Source organism: Lathamus discolor, chromosome 4 (assembly GCF_037157495.1).
Source record: "Lathamus discolor isolate bLatDis1 chromosome 4, bLatDis1.hap1, whole genome shotgun sequence".
Lineage (NCBI taxonomy): Eukaryota > Metazoa > Chordata > Aves > Psittaciformes > Psittacidae > Lathamus > Lathamus discolor.
This window is the reverse complement of record NC_088887.1, coordinates 71518951-71533581: the sequence shown is the minus strand read 5'-3', so window position 1 is coordinate 71533581 and position 14631 is coordinate 71518951. Positions and strand designations below refer to the sequence as shown.

Below are 14631 nucleotides of genomic sequence, written 5' to 3'. Positions count from 1 at the left end.
AAAATCCATGATTAATTTTAAAAACAGAAAAAAAAAATTAAAATGTTTTCCCCAGGTCTGAATTTGACAGTTAAGGATGTAAGTTGACCAGACTGTGATAGACATGATCAGGTCTACTAAGCTTAACATTCCTAGAGAGAAAAAAGAAGATCCTGACTTGATCCTTCCAGTAAAGAATTAATTTATGGCCTTAGGATTAGTAAGAGTTGCAGCTACTTAATTTAAATGCTTTGTGTCATTGAAACACATGGCAAAAGTACCTTAGTGGATCAAAATATTCAGAAGCTGGTTTCATGAAGCTTCAGATGACCCAACTATCTTTTGGGGAGATATGTGGTTTGTTAAATGAAGATCTAAAAGATTCATTTTACTGTTTCTTATTTTTCATGAACTGATGTATCCATGCTCAAAGATCTTAACAGGTAAGAAAGGAAGCCACATGCAATGTAAACAGTTTGTAAATCAAAGTCCCTCTGCTGGAATTATCTGAGGAGTCAAGAACACACAATGGTTTCATAGACATGCTAAGTATGGTGGGCACGTGTGTCCAATCTTAACATTTAAAACTGTGCTTAAATCTTAAATTTTAAGTATTACGTTTACTGTCTTCCAAATTTAGCTATAAGGTTTCAAAAATTAAGCTTACAAATATAAAAATAGTGATTACTATTAGTTTTTATGGATTAATTTGAATCTGTAATTAAATGAAAACTTATTCTAAAATAGATTTGAGGGAAAAGCATAACTCAGATTTCCTTTGTCTTGTTTTATGAAGACATATACAGTCTATAAATTATTTCTATTCTGAGTGTAGTGCTAAAAGTTTTTAAAAGAAAAGATCAAAACAGTTAAATTGTTAATGCCTTTTAAAAACTTGCCTCTTTCTCACTGTATAAAATTTGTTTTGGCTTAAGGCCATGGAAAGTGTTACTGTGGAAACTGTTACTGTGAGGCTGGTTGGCATGGAGATAAATGTGAATTCCAGTGTGACATCACCCCCTGGGAGATCAAGAAAAGATGCACATCTCCAGATGGCAAAATCTGCAGCAACAGAGGTGTGTCATTCGCACGTTCCTTCTATGCATATTTATATAGCTTGTTTTTATTTTACATTATGCATTTTCTGCAGTAGGACATCATAGATGGTGTTTGCTGATAGTTTCTAATTTGCTCTCACTTATTTCAAGTCTGGATATACATTTCCAAGTGAGTGCGTAGATACCTGGTTTTAGGCATAAACTTAGACAAATCCACACCCATTTTTTGATTAAGCTGACCCAAGTTGTTTTCATCCTTCACTTTTATAGTAAGATTGAGCAGGATAATTTGTTAATATATGCTTTGGTGAAAAGACTTACCCTGCAAAATAAAGTATTAGCAGACTTCTGATTTAGGATGGATTGGTGGTGTAAGGCCAACAGGGCTGTATGTCAATTCACTCTTAAAGAAGACCAAGAACCCACAACTGAATAAAGAAAGTGAAAACACAAAGCTTTTAGTTTCCACTGCAACCTGAAAAAAAACAGCTACAAAGTGTAGCTGTACAGGTAGGTAGACTTCACACAAAATTTCTAATTGCATGGGATTTTATTTGCACAAAGTTCTGTCTAATTTTGCCATTTTGGAAAAAAAACCAACAAAATAATGTTGCTTTTTACTAGCTGCTATGTTTGGTCTCACTGAACAAAGAGTTAAAACCCCATGTTATTTTTTGGGTGATAGTCCAGAATAGTTACAGTAGTACTTAGCACAAGCCACATGGAAACCTTTCTTAAAAGCAGCTCTACTGACAAAACCTGCTATAGTGTGAACATCTAATTATCCTGTGAGCATTTAGAAAACTCCCTTGTCTTAATTATGAGGAAATTGAAAGACTGGCTTAAATAGATCATGTAGGCTCATTTGGTCTTGGAACATCATCAGTAAAAAAATCTCTGTAATTCTGGAAATAATAAATATCAAAATGTTTTGTTTGTACAAAGAAAGTAATAACTTGACAAAGAATTTCTTGTCAAAGCAATTTTTCTGTTCAAATTTCAAATTTTAGTATGCAAGTGTTTCTTTAAATTTACATTGTAACTGGGGCAAATGAGGATTAATAGTGTAGCTGATATTCTGAATAGCTCTCCTATACAAAGGTACATTCATGGAATACTTCCATATTTTTAGCCTTTCATGTATTTGTTATTTTATCCATATAGAAATCCTGTAGGCTTTTGACTGCAAAAGTTGCTTTCCAACGCAGTATTTCTACTCTCTATAATCCTATTAACCCAGTTCTCTGTGTTTATACATCTTGTGATGTAGCTGAAGTTCACCTTGTCAGTCTTGGGCCTTCTAAAAAATTAAATAGCAAGGCTAACCTTGCTGTCTAGCCTCCTTCAGTGCTAAGATGGATAAATTGTCTGTATCTTTCCACCAACCTAGTCAACCAGCTGAAACCAGATGTGAACCTTTAGATTTTTTAAACCTTGGTGACAGTGTTTTTCATTCCAATATCCAGGACAGCTGAACCAAATTCACTTTGAAGTTGTTTCTGGGAAGATAAATCACTCTCCAAGTGTATTTCCTAATTTTCTGGGCTTTTTTTGTTTGTTTTTACTGTGTTGGGTTTTTTTCTTCTCCTTTAGTAATGGCACTGAATTGTAAAAGTATCAAAAATCAGGTGCACATTTCTTGAGGGCTGTCTTGGTGGCTTTAGCGCTAAACAGGGCAGCAGGTCTTCTGCATGATGTAACTGTCGGGCATCAACAATTGTGTAGACCTTCTCTCTTCAGAGGACGTGCCCATGTCTACATGTACTCTTTAGTCATACTGTCCTGATATCCTCAAATGCATTACATTGTTCAGAGTGATCTCAAGAAGAAGACAAAAGCTTTGGTGGAGTAATAGAAGGTGAACCTCCTTTTAAGGTGATTAATTGCCTGCATCTGTAAGGTTTGGCTGCTTCTTTATGCCTGTTGGCATCTCGGAAAATGTAGTGAGTGTATGGTCCTGAAGCATATTTGGATTTCTGAATAAGGAAACTATCCTTTTGTCCTGACTTTTCCTCAATAAGTAGGATGTGTGTTCTCTGTATATCAGTAAGGTTGTGCCAAATTAGTATCTTTGTCATATTTCACTTTTCCCTTCTTATTGTGAACAACAGCCCTGAATATTGGCTTTGGAAAAGTGGAGAAGTATCATTTTCATGTAGATCTGTACTGATGATCTTCTTAGGTAGAGAGTGACCTCCTAGACATTTTCATCTGGGTTAATGTGGATTCCCTTCTAGTTTGAATGTTTACGCTCTAACAATCATTAATTATCCACTATGCCCAAGCCCAAGTTATTTAAACAACATTGATTTTTAGTCTCATTAGTGTCAAGGCAAATTACTGTTGACGTCAAAGATGTACAATTGTTCTGTGCTCTATATTTTTCTGTTGATTCCTAACAAGGCTCAACAGCAAAAAGAAACTTGAAGAGGAAGCCAACTTGTTTGTAAAAAGTATTACTACTAAATAATCATAGAGGGTTTTAAGTCATAGAAGATGAGCATACGTTCATGACTAACACTTGTAGCTTTGAAACTGCATTCCTGTGAGAGCAGAAAATTCACAAGTGTAAATTCCTGCAATCAAACTACTATTACTCTAAATTGCTCAGTTAATCTGCTCTGGCTCTCTTTTCTTCTTTTTTTTTTTTTTCCTTTATTTTTTTTTTTCTTTTTTTTTCTTAGGCACATGTGTATGTGGGGAATGCACATGCCATGATGTGGACCCAACAGGTGACTGGGGAGATATTCATGGAGATACTTGTGAGTGTGATGAAAGAAACTGCAAAGCAGTGTATGATAGATATTCTGATGACTTCTGTTCAGGTAAGGAATATATAAGGAACTTATTTATAGTTTTATGACAGAAGCATTCAATTGGTCTGATCTTGCTCTTCCTTAGTCTTCCAATTCTCATTTTCCTAGCTTAAAATATACCAAGCTTTAGTTTGGTTTTTTGGGGGGTTTTTTGGTTTTGGTTTTTTTTTTTTTTTTTTTTTGAGAGGTGTAGTGGATTTTTTAGATTCATTAATTAATTCTAAAGTTTTCATAAAACTTTTTTTTCTATGCCTTTTAACAAAGTTGTGTAAATATTGATTACTTTTAGGCGCCCATCTCCCTTCTAGCACTCTTGTCTTCAATGTAACCTGACATAAATTGGAGAATGGTAGAAACTTTCAAATATATGCATCTCCTTCCTTGGGAAAAATTAAATTTGAAAAGTTGTTAGATCAAATTTTATTTGTTATTTTATGTTATATGGCAGGGAGAGGACAAGTGATGGGAAAAAATTTGAGGAAAAGTGAATAGATGAGTTAATGAAAAACAGTATCCTGAGAATACCAATTGACCTGAGAACAAATAGAACATCAATACGTGGAAAATACAAATGTCTGGTCCAGCTACACATCACTGGCTGTACATCTTAGACACTTTCACCTTCCTTTTTTCTCCTACTTGTACTTCATAGCATTATATTCAAATTAGTTAATGTCCATCCAGCCATCCAAGGTTTGCAGGATATTTAAATTAACAATCCGTTTATTATCTAACAACAGCTGAGATTGTGTGTGAGATCTTGCATACAATTCTGTATAGTTACTGATAAAGTTGCTAATATTGGGCAGGAGAGAAGGACTTTAATCAATACACAGCATTCAATTTGTACATGCAAGAACCTTTTGAAAACAAATGAGAGTGGTTTCAAATGGACTTGACAGATTACAGGTTGCCAGCTCTAATGCATCCTGTAGAAATTTGGTCTGGGCTAATTAATAATAGGAAGATTGCAGTCACATCAGGGAAAATAATGATGTGGTATATTCCCCTCCTATTACTAGAATGAGAGATTCCTCATCGAATGATATAAGAGTTATCCATAATATGGAGAGAAGGTTGAAACAAACATGATACATAGAATTCTTAACCTCTTGTTTACCTGTTTTGTTGTTTGGTTTTTTAAAGTAAATATTGATGAATCACTAGCTAACAAATAAGAGAGAGAGAGAAAAAAAAAAGAAGCATTGCTAAAAACCATCAGCAAATTCATTTTCTTGTTACTGTTTCAGCCACCTACAAATGTTAGATAGGTTTATTTAATTAATAAGCTGGAAGGAGGTAGAACTGCAGCCATGAGAGCAGCAGGAAGATTGACTTTGGGATGTTGTCAATTTTTTAATGTGTTATTGTGTTGCTGAGTGTGTTTTTAGCACTCAGGGACTGATCAAAATGTCAGCATCAGTTACAGAATACAAAGCTAAAAAACAATGCAGTAAATATGCTCTGTACTTAAGGGTGAACTCAAGAGTTTCAAACCTAACTAGCTTAAAGCAAACCTGTGGCATTTATAGCTAATGCTGTATCACTGGAACATGGCTTGAACTCTCTCTTATCCAGACATTACTGCCATTGCTGGTGCTGCTGCCCAGGGTGGTAACTGTTGTAAGAAAGCAAAGTATAAGAAAGTATGGACAGTTACAAAGGAATCGGGGAAATATATTGTTATTTCACATTGGATTAAGGATCGGCACAGTACTCTTTATTATACAGATGTAACTGTAAATGAGCAAACCTTATGAGAGATACAGAAGAAGGCACTCATATGGCTTGCTTTAAGTAACCAAAACTCATAAAGTATAGCTTAGTTTTTCTACCTAATCATAAAAAAAAAAAAAATCTTATTCTTATCACTTCCATTTCCATTACATTTCAAAAAAAGCCTAATTTAAGCTAAAATGGCCAACCAAGAATGCATTCCTGAAATAAAGCATGCAGAAAATCCATATTCATATGAAGTAGTGTGAACAGTGTCTGTTCACAAAACAAATAGATAATAATACATCAACTAGAGGTGATATAAAACTTTTTCTGTCTTGTTCTGCCTAGCTAATACGTAAAAATAGAAAACACATTGCCCTGATTAGCAGATTGAAATGATAGGAAATTGTGTTTACATGTAAAGACTTTACTGTAACTAAATGAAATACTATGTTTACTTCATAAACTGCAAATGACAGGAATTGACAGCCCTGATGCGAGGATTTAACATCAAGCAACAGCAGATCCCTCCAGAAGCTTCATATGGCTTGGGGTGACTGTCAATTTGCAGTACCTCATATTGGTAACTGGATGCCTTCTTTTAACATCTGAAATGCAGTTCAGTGTGTTACTGAATTATTTTCTTTAAGAGGTGTTTGCAACATTAAAGTGATTCTCTTTCTTTAAAGGGAGAATATCTTTAATGACTTGACATAGGAAGAAGAAAGGCTTCCTTAAAAAAAATCCTGCATTCATACATCTTATTAGCTCCTTTGCTGTGGCTTTAGCAAAGAAAATATTATATGAAAGAACATCATCCTCTCATAAGTATTTTTACCTGTAAGCAGCTACACATGGAAGCAAAAGAGCATTAAGCTCATGATGAAGTGAAATGGGCTTGGTTTTTCTTGGTCTGGATATGTTAGCATTCATATGGGGGAAATAGCTTGTTTGGATGGATTTCCAGGTTGAGTTCTCAGAAGGGGTTCACCCTAACTCTTGGCTGTTACTTTTTTTTTTTTTAAAGAAACTTTCCAGAAAAACTTCCATGGAGTTCAGTTGTTTTTCCCTACCTCAACTTGCAGAATGAAAGTTGCATTTATAGTGCTATGTTCAGACATGGTGAGGGGGAGTCAAGTTAGCTAAAGAGATACCAAAACCACTGCCCTACTGAAATAAGAACTGATTATGTCCAGTATTTTATTATTTGCACATCACTATTTAGTAGAAGGCATTGGTTTCAGGCTTGGAACTGGTGCAACTTTGTTTGTCTATAGTGGATCACATTGATTACAAATAGGTTAAAGATTATATTGATATATTACTTAGAGAGTATGCTGCAACTGTAGTAGAAAAATAATATAAATGTAAATGAAATATTGCCTTATGCTGGCCTAAGTTTTCCAGACAATGGTGAATGTCTATTTGTAACTTTTCCACCTTTTCACGAGGAGTGTGTACCAAAGCAAAGAAGTCCTTAACAGACAAGTACAAAAAATAAAACAAAATAAATATGGGTCAAATGGAATGATAGACCAGTGATATTTTCTGAGGAAAGTAGATATACTCATTTGGTTATATTTTTGCCAGTCTGATTATTTAATGAAATCACAGCTTTGACAAAGTTCATCTAATCATGAGGTTTTAATACTTTATCATCAGTATGGAGGCTAATCTTTAACTGTATTCACTGTAAAGGTCATGGACAGTGTAATTGTGGAAGGTGTGACTGTAAAGAAGGATGGACTGGGAAGAAGTGTGAACATCCACGTTCTTGTCCATTGTCACCTGAGGAAAGCGCTAAAAAATGCCAAGGAAATTCTAATTTACCTTGCTCTGGAAGAGGTAAGCACATTTCTGGAAGAATTACCATGCCCTTGAAATGTACTTCCATTCAAAGAATTTTTACAGATGTCAAGCATTACTAGTACTGAAAAATGTGAACTTTCTTGGCTTACTGTGCATGAATCACACCTGTGTAAGTTATGAGAAGGGAGGAGAAGAACACAAAGGTCACCTATTTTTCCTGTCATCCACTACTTTGTATTTTGTTTTACATATCTCAGCATTTGGTTTGGAGATTTTCAAGGATGCTTTGAATTTTACTGAAGTTAAGTCTTTACTACATTAAAAATATTAACCCTTTCTATGCATTCTTTGACAAAGCCAGCATGAGATTTTCAGCCTGTGTAAAATGTTGTGGCACCAATGTGTGAGAGCTGTTTGGATTTACACTGCTCAGGAACCTGCCCCACTGAGTGCAGGACTGCTAAAATGCAGTTGTTCTTCAGAGCAGTATGCTTGTTAACCACTGGCTTTTCATTTGAAAGCATTTCTTTGTGACACTGTAGCCTTTTCAAAAGCTTTGAGTACAAAAATATACATAGAGTTGAAATACACATTGCAAACGAAATGTAACTTTTCTCAGAAGGAAAAGAACCTGCTAATTTTAATCTGTCACTGTGTGAAATATGGTTTTCTGCAGAAAAGAGAGAGAAAAGTAAATAAGAGACAGACTTTTGCTAGAACTGGTAATTGAAGTTCTGAATTCTGTCCACTTAGGTATTTGCTGGGAAAGGTCTAAAGTTATTCTTGAATTGTTGTATTTGACCTGAAATGCAATTTCATCTGTAATTTCTTCTTTCAACAATACTTTCTAATGTAGTCAAAAACTGTAGGCTTTCCACCCGAGTCAGCACTGGATAACTGTATTTTTCTCCCCATGTAAATGGGCAGCAGCTCATAAGTTAGTAGCACAGCATTATCTGCATCTGAAAAGAATTATGTATTAACAGACTGTTGCTTGCTCTTTTCTTCATTAACCCACAGTTTTCCAGCAAATTACATCTCTCTTGCTAAAAATTCTCAAAGTTTTGTCTGCAAGTTAGGTGAAGCATGGGCATCTGTATAGAATTAACTGCATTTTATTGTTCGTGATAGCAAGGATTAAAACTAAAAGAAAAGAGTGTTGACATTTGATTGCTTTATTTATATATTTTTAAATGCTGGCTCAGTCTTTTCCTGTTGTTATTGGATGCTGAATGTCTCTTCTCTCATCTGCTTTAGTAGGAGTTGTGCATGTTGAACATTTGGACTCAATTCTATGATTTAACTGCATTGTGCACTATGAGAGTCAAACAGCAGAGAAAAGAATTATATACATAACAAGTTTAAGCTGAATTAAAATACAGTCTGCAGTTACGGAAAATAATGTTCTATTTGTATTTTAAATTTTGAAAACTTTATTAATATCATGTGAAATATTTTTCCTGAAAAAAAACCAAAACCCAACAAAAAACCCAAACCACCCCAAACTCAAAAAAGCCTACCTGAGTATTAATGCTGGCAGTGCTCTCCAGTTGGTATATTAGCAGTGATATAAGTCCCTTTCAGGTGATTAATTTGACTGAATGATCTGTTGATCAACATTTTAAAATAAAGCGCAAGCAATATCTATTGGAATAAAAGAAATACTTGATAGTGGCTTTCACTAAACTTCCTTTGACTTCCAAACAAGAAATCACCAAGTTGTATAAGGAATACAAATGGCATTCCGAATCCACGGATGTGAATCTAGGACACGGTATGATAGACTGATACTGTAATGAAGGATCAAGAGATTCTGTAATCCATGAAACAAACAGATAAAATAATAAAACAAACAAACAAACAAACAAACAAAAAACCCCCACAAAAATACCCAAACACCAAAAAAACCCCACCCAACCCCCCCAAGCACCCTCAAAAACCCCCCAAAAGCCCAAAACCGACCAACCAACAGAAAAAAATCCGATCAAATGAAACCTGTTTTAAGTCTTCTGGAGACAGAAAGGCCACAGAGTTGTAAGAGCAGCATAACTGAAATCCATAGGGAGGGTTCTGTGACAAGAAATGGATAGTTCCAAACGAAATCAAAGAGGAACTCCTTCCATTTGAGCATTAGTGTTTTGGTAACCTCCTTGTAACATTTTTCTCCTAATCCTATCATTAGGTACTCTCTAAAAATTGCTTTCCCTATAAAAGTATGTTAAGGATGAAGAGGGATATTCTAGCCAGCTTTATTCATATAAAGTGAGTAATTCCTTTTACCCTTTTATTCCTGAGAGTGGTGTTTGTTTTTTTACTTGCTGCATGACTTTTCACTTTAGATATAATACTTTTACAGTGAAAGTCTGTCCTTTTAAGAGCACTCTGTACAAAAAAGCCAGTGTCAGAGAGAAAGGAAAAGACACACCAAAAAATCCTTATAGTAAGAAATAAAGAGATAACATATTGTTGTCAGGAGTAAGGGACAAGAAAAACCCCTTTTCACTTCAAAATGTCCATCACGTACTTGAGTTTCCCCTTAGGGCAAGAAGCAGATTTCAAAATAGTTATAATAAAAAAGCCTTCAGGAAGAGAACTGAAAATAAAAAGAGGAGGTTTTGAGAACAGATGAGAGTGTTTTGTCTAAATAATCTTGTTCTAATCACTTACCTTTAGTGAAGGCAGACGTCGCATGGCAGTGATCTAAAGACAGATAAATGATAAATATTATTGGTGGTGTCTTTTACCATTTTAATCTCTTTTCTATGATTGCTTTTATTTATTTGCCATGTGGCGAGAATGAAACTGTTTCTTTGTCTGTGAAATGGCAGAAGGGTGGCTGGTGGCATGTGCCAGATCATGAGAACTAGTTCTGTGCTATTAACACTGGAGCCTTATTTACAATGGTTTTATTTCCCCACAGTTCTGGTTCTTTCCTTCGAAGTGCAGTTATTAATGAAGGACTTTGGGGTCCCCCTCTATTACATTTCCAAAACAAATCAACCAAAAACTGTTCCTATTTCTATCAGGTACCTATAGAAAAGCATTGTCTCCAAAGTCTGTGCTTGTTGAAGTTGCCATTTGTATAATTCACTGTACTTTATATAAGACAGGATGGGGTTAGAACAGAAAAATGTAAACAATCCTAAGGTAAAATCTAGGTTACTATCCCTGCTACCAGCTCTTTATTACAGCCTCTAATTATGCAAATTGCACTGTTTAATTGAAGTGTAAATTACTCTAATGTACATAATCTCTGAATTTGGCCTGCTGCTTTCATTCATTTTGCATGACCCTTGCATTCTGAAGGAGGTCTTAATTACTGTTATAGGAGACAGCCTGGCAGCAAGTAATGTTATTAGCTGGTGTAACAAGAACAGAACATAAATGCAAGTCATGCATCACATCTCTAGATTTCACCTCATCACCTTTGAGACTGAGCTCTGCTATGCATCTGTGCGCTTCAAGCAGAGAGCCCCCCTAACTGTACTAGCACTTTAATGCCAAATGAGCTGGCATAACAATATTTGTTATACAATTTGATATACCCTTATATGCTGGACTGGCATTCTGAACTCCACTTGCAGACTGTTGAAAGCAAAAGGAAAAACATACATAAACAGCTGTATCACACTCCTGCTAAACTTGTCTATCAGGACTTTAAATCGCTGATTTTAAGCTGCTGCTCTGATTCAGTCTCTCCATGAGCCTCTCTCTCTCTGCTAATTGAATCAGGATCCTCTGGAAGCTGCCTTTTAGAATCATGGAATCACAGAATCATAGAATAGTTGGGGTTGGAAAGGACTGTAAGATCATCTAGTTCCAACCCCCCTGCCATGGGAAGGGACACTTCACACTAAACCATGTCACCGAAGGCTTTATCCAAACTGGCCTTGAGGGATGGAGCACTCACAACTTCTGTAGGCAACCCATTCCAGTGCCTCACCATCCTTACAGTAAAGAATTTCTTCCTTATATCCAATCTAAACTTCCCCTGTTTAAGTCTTCATACGGGAGGTGCTCCAGTTCCCTGATCACCCTCGTGACCTCCTCTGGACTTGTTCCAGCAGTTCCATGTCCTTTTTATGTTGAGGACACCAGAACTGCACACAATACTCCAGGTGAGGTCTCACAAGAGCAGAGTAGAGGGGCAGGATCACCTCCTTCGACCTGCTGGTGTCGTGTTTTAAACCCAACCACAAAGCTCTTTCACTCACTGCCCCCCCTTCTTGCCCTCCCACTGCTCCTGGAGGGACAGAGAGGAGAATCGAAAAGAATGCAACTCCCACGGGTTGAGATAAGAACAGTTTAGTAACTAAGGTATGCAAATCACTACTGCTACCACCGATAATAATAATGATAAAGGAAATAACAAGAGGAAAGAATACAACACCTCAACACCAGCTGACCAATAACTTGCCCCACTCCCCCCAGCAGAGCACCGACCGATACCTCGTCCAACCCTCCAGTCCCTAGTCCTTCCAGGTAACTCTCCGTTACCTCCTGGGCATGACGTGCTGTGGTATGGAATACCTCTTTGGCTAGCTTGGGTCAGGTGTCCTGTCTCTGCTTCCTCCCAGCTTTCCCTCCTCCCTGGCAGAGCATGAGGCTCAGAAAGTCCTTGGCCAGACCAAACATTTGAGCAGCAACTGAAAACATCGGCGTTATCAGCACTGTTCCCAGGCCAAAAATCAAAACCACAGCTTTGCACCAGCCACTAAGAAGGAGAAAAATAACTGCTACTGCTGAACCCAGGACAGCTGGTCACACTCCTTTTGATGCAGCCCAGGATACGGTTGGCTTTCTGGGCTGTGAGCGCACACTGAAGCTCATGTTCAGTTTCTCATCGACCAACACCCCCAGGTCCTTCTCCTCATGGCTGCTCTGAATCTCTTCTTTGCCCAGTCTGTAGCTGTGCCTGGGATTGCCCCGACCCGGGTGTAGGACCTTGCACTTGGCTTGGTTGAATTTCATAAAGTTGGCATCGTCATCGGCTTGGTGTCATCGGCAAACTTGCTGAGGGCGCACTCAATCCCACTGTCCATGTCACTGACAAAGATGTTGAACAAGACCAGTCCCAACACTGATCCCTGAGGGACACCACTTGTTACTGGTCTCCAGCTGGACACTGAGCCACTGACCACAATTCTTTGCATGTGGGCATCCAGCCATTTCTTTATCCACCGAAGCCAGTTCTTTATCCACTGATATTAGGAAAGGCAGTTTGGAACTGTTGAGAATAGGTCACCTTTTTCCATTTCTGATCTTTTAAAATGCATATTGATATTATTATTATAATCATCATGATCATTACTAATCAGTAAGTGTTCAGGAACTCAATGGTTCAGTATTTTTGTGTAGAGAATGGTATTTATTTATGTACGACCAAACTACAACACTCCTGGCTGTTTTTTTTGCCTGTTGCTGTAGTCTTTTTTGAGGAGACAGCAAGTAGTGACAGAGGAAGCAAGAGAGGACTGTAAATCAAGAGACTATTTCATTTCTGTCTTGAGCCCATATTTTCAATGCTTATAACTCAGTAATAAATAAATGGTTCAGGAAGTACTTTGTTTCTGCATAAGTGCTTTTTTAATCTATTGGTAGAAGCAAGGTGTGTTAGAAGTTGCTGTTTCTGAGATGTAGGTGATACTGTAAGAGTGAAGTAGTTCACAGAAATTTCTATAATGGAATTTGTTAATGTTCTGAAGTTTCCCACTTGTTTCACAGTGGGACCACCTGAGCAAGAAAGGTTGTAAATGAAGCCTTCTTTAGACAATTGAAGAAAGCCTCATGATTAGAGGCCTTGTTTGCTAACCACAGGCAATTTCAGTCACCTTGAGATCTGCTGGTAGTTCAGGATAGCTCAATGCAAGTGACATAGGTCTGTGCCTTACCTCTCAAGTCTTGATCCTCCAGGAAGGATTTGAGGAACTTCAACATATATAAGTCCACGAGACCTGATGAGATACATCCCAGGGCTCTGAAGTAACTGACAAATGTAGTTGCCAAGCCACTCTGGTGAGAAGAGATAAAATGAACTAAGAATTTTTTTGTACTCAATAGCCAGATCTGTCCTAGGTTACTAGCCAGCCAGCTTGTGTTGTTCTGTTTCTAATAAGCCATATGCCTATTGGAGTGTATTTGGAGGCATGGGTTTAAGTAGGGTTAATCTGATGGATAAGACTGGGTAGGGTACTAGTATGTAAAAAATTGGATTTACTAATTTCACAGCTCAGGGAGGAAGGTGTTTTTCTGATGGATGTAAACATTAACCACATGAAAGATCCCTCTTATTCTCTTGATGCTTCTGAAATGCTACCATTTATGAAAAGCTCACATATTTCCTTTTGTATGTGATATGGTTTTCTTTATTCTTGTTCCCTTGATTGTAATTATTCTTCAAGCAAATGAAGAAGACCTCTTTCATCTGTGAAAGGTAGCTGTGAAAGAACTTGAAGGGCAGGACTGCGTTTTCTCTGGCAGCTAGTTATCATCTGTACATAGTCTGCTTTGTATCCCAGTCTTGCTTATTTGTTCTGAGCCTGTATCTTCCCATTTTCAATTGGTGTGAGTCTCTCTTGCTGTTTTCTAAACGTCAGTATGCAGTGATAGTTTGTGTGTCTATTGACACAGTTGGCCTTTTTTTCAGGCACACCTGTTTTTTCAAATTGTTTGAGCTTGGCTTCTTGTTTAGCAGAGCAGGGAGCATAATATAGAAGGCAAACTGAAAAATATATTCTTAAGGTATGTACCTTATGTCTGTACAATGTAAAAATCTCAGCACTGAAATTGTTAACCAGGAAAAGAGTACATGAGAAATAAGTTTTGCTGTAGTGTTGTGTGTGAATTTGGGTTAAACTTCCAATGTCTGTTCTCTTTACATTCCAGTGAGATGTGTATCTATAGATGGTGCATATATATTAGAAGAATTCACCATATGTTATAAGATGAAACAGTTCACAGTCTTAAGTGATCAGCTTATGCTGTTTACAACTGAAAGAACATGGTTAGTATTCAAAAAGTTCAAGCAAATCTTTGTGTAAGTGGATACTTTCAAGTGCTACGCTTTGCAGCAGGCTGGCAATTTTGGAACATTACTCTGCAGTGGATTGCTGTAATTATAATAATTGCCATTACCTAATCAAAGACTGGACTGACACTCGTTTGTGCTCGACTTCCTCTGAATCTTTTGTCTAGTATGTCTCTTTCATTTGATCAGATGGTGAGCTGCATATACTTTTGATAGATGGTAT

The 14631-nt window shown here is 37.0% G+C and overlaps 1 protein-coding gene across 2 annotated transcripts in view; it reads left to right on the top strand.

The window, feature by feature from the left end:
- The window catches only part of ITGBL1 (integrin subunit beta like 1), a 135417-nt gene that overhangs the window by 65671 nt on the left and 55115 nt on the right, over positions 1–14631 (top strand). For both annotated transcript variants that reach the window (XM_065677982.1, XM_065677981.1), the window contains exons 5-7: positions 915–1055; positions 3722–3862; positions 7271–7417. In XM_065677982.1, the coding sequence (XP_065534054.1) occupies positions 915–1055; positions 3722–3862; positions 7271–7417 (429 nt within the window). The remainder of the gene's footprint in view (positions 1–914; positions 1056–3721; positions 3863–7270; positions 7418–14631) is intronic.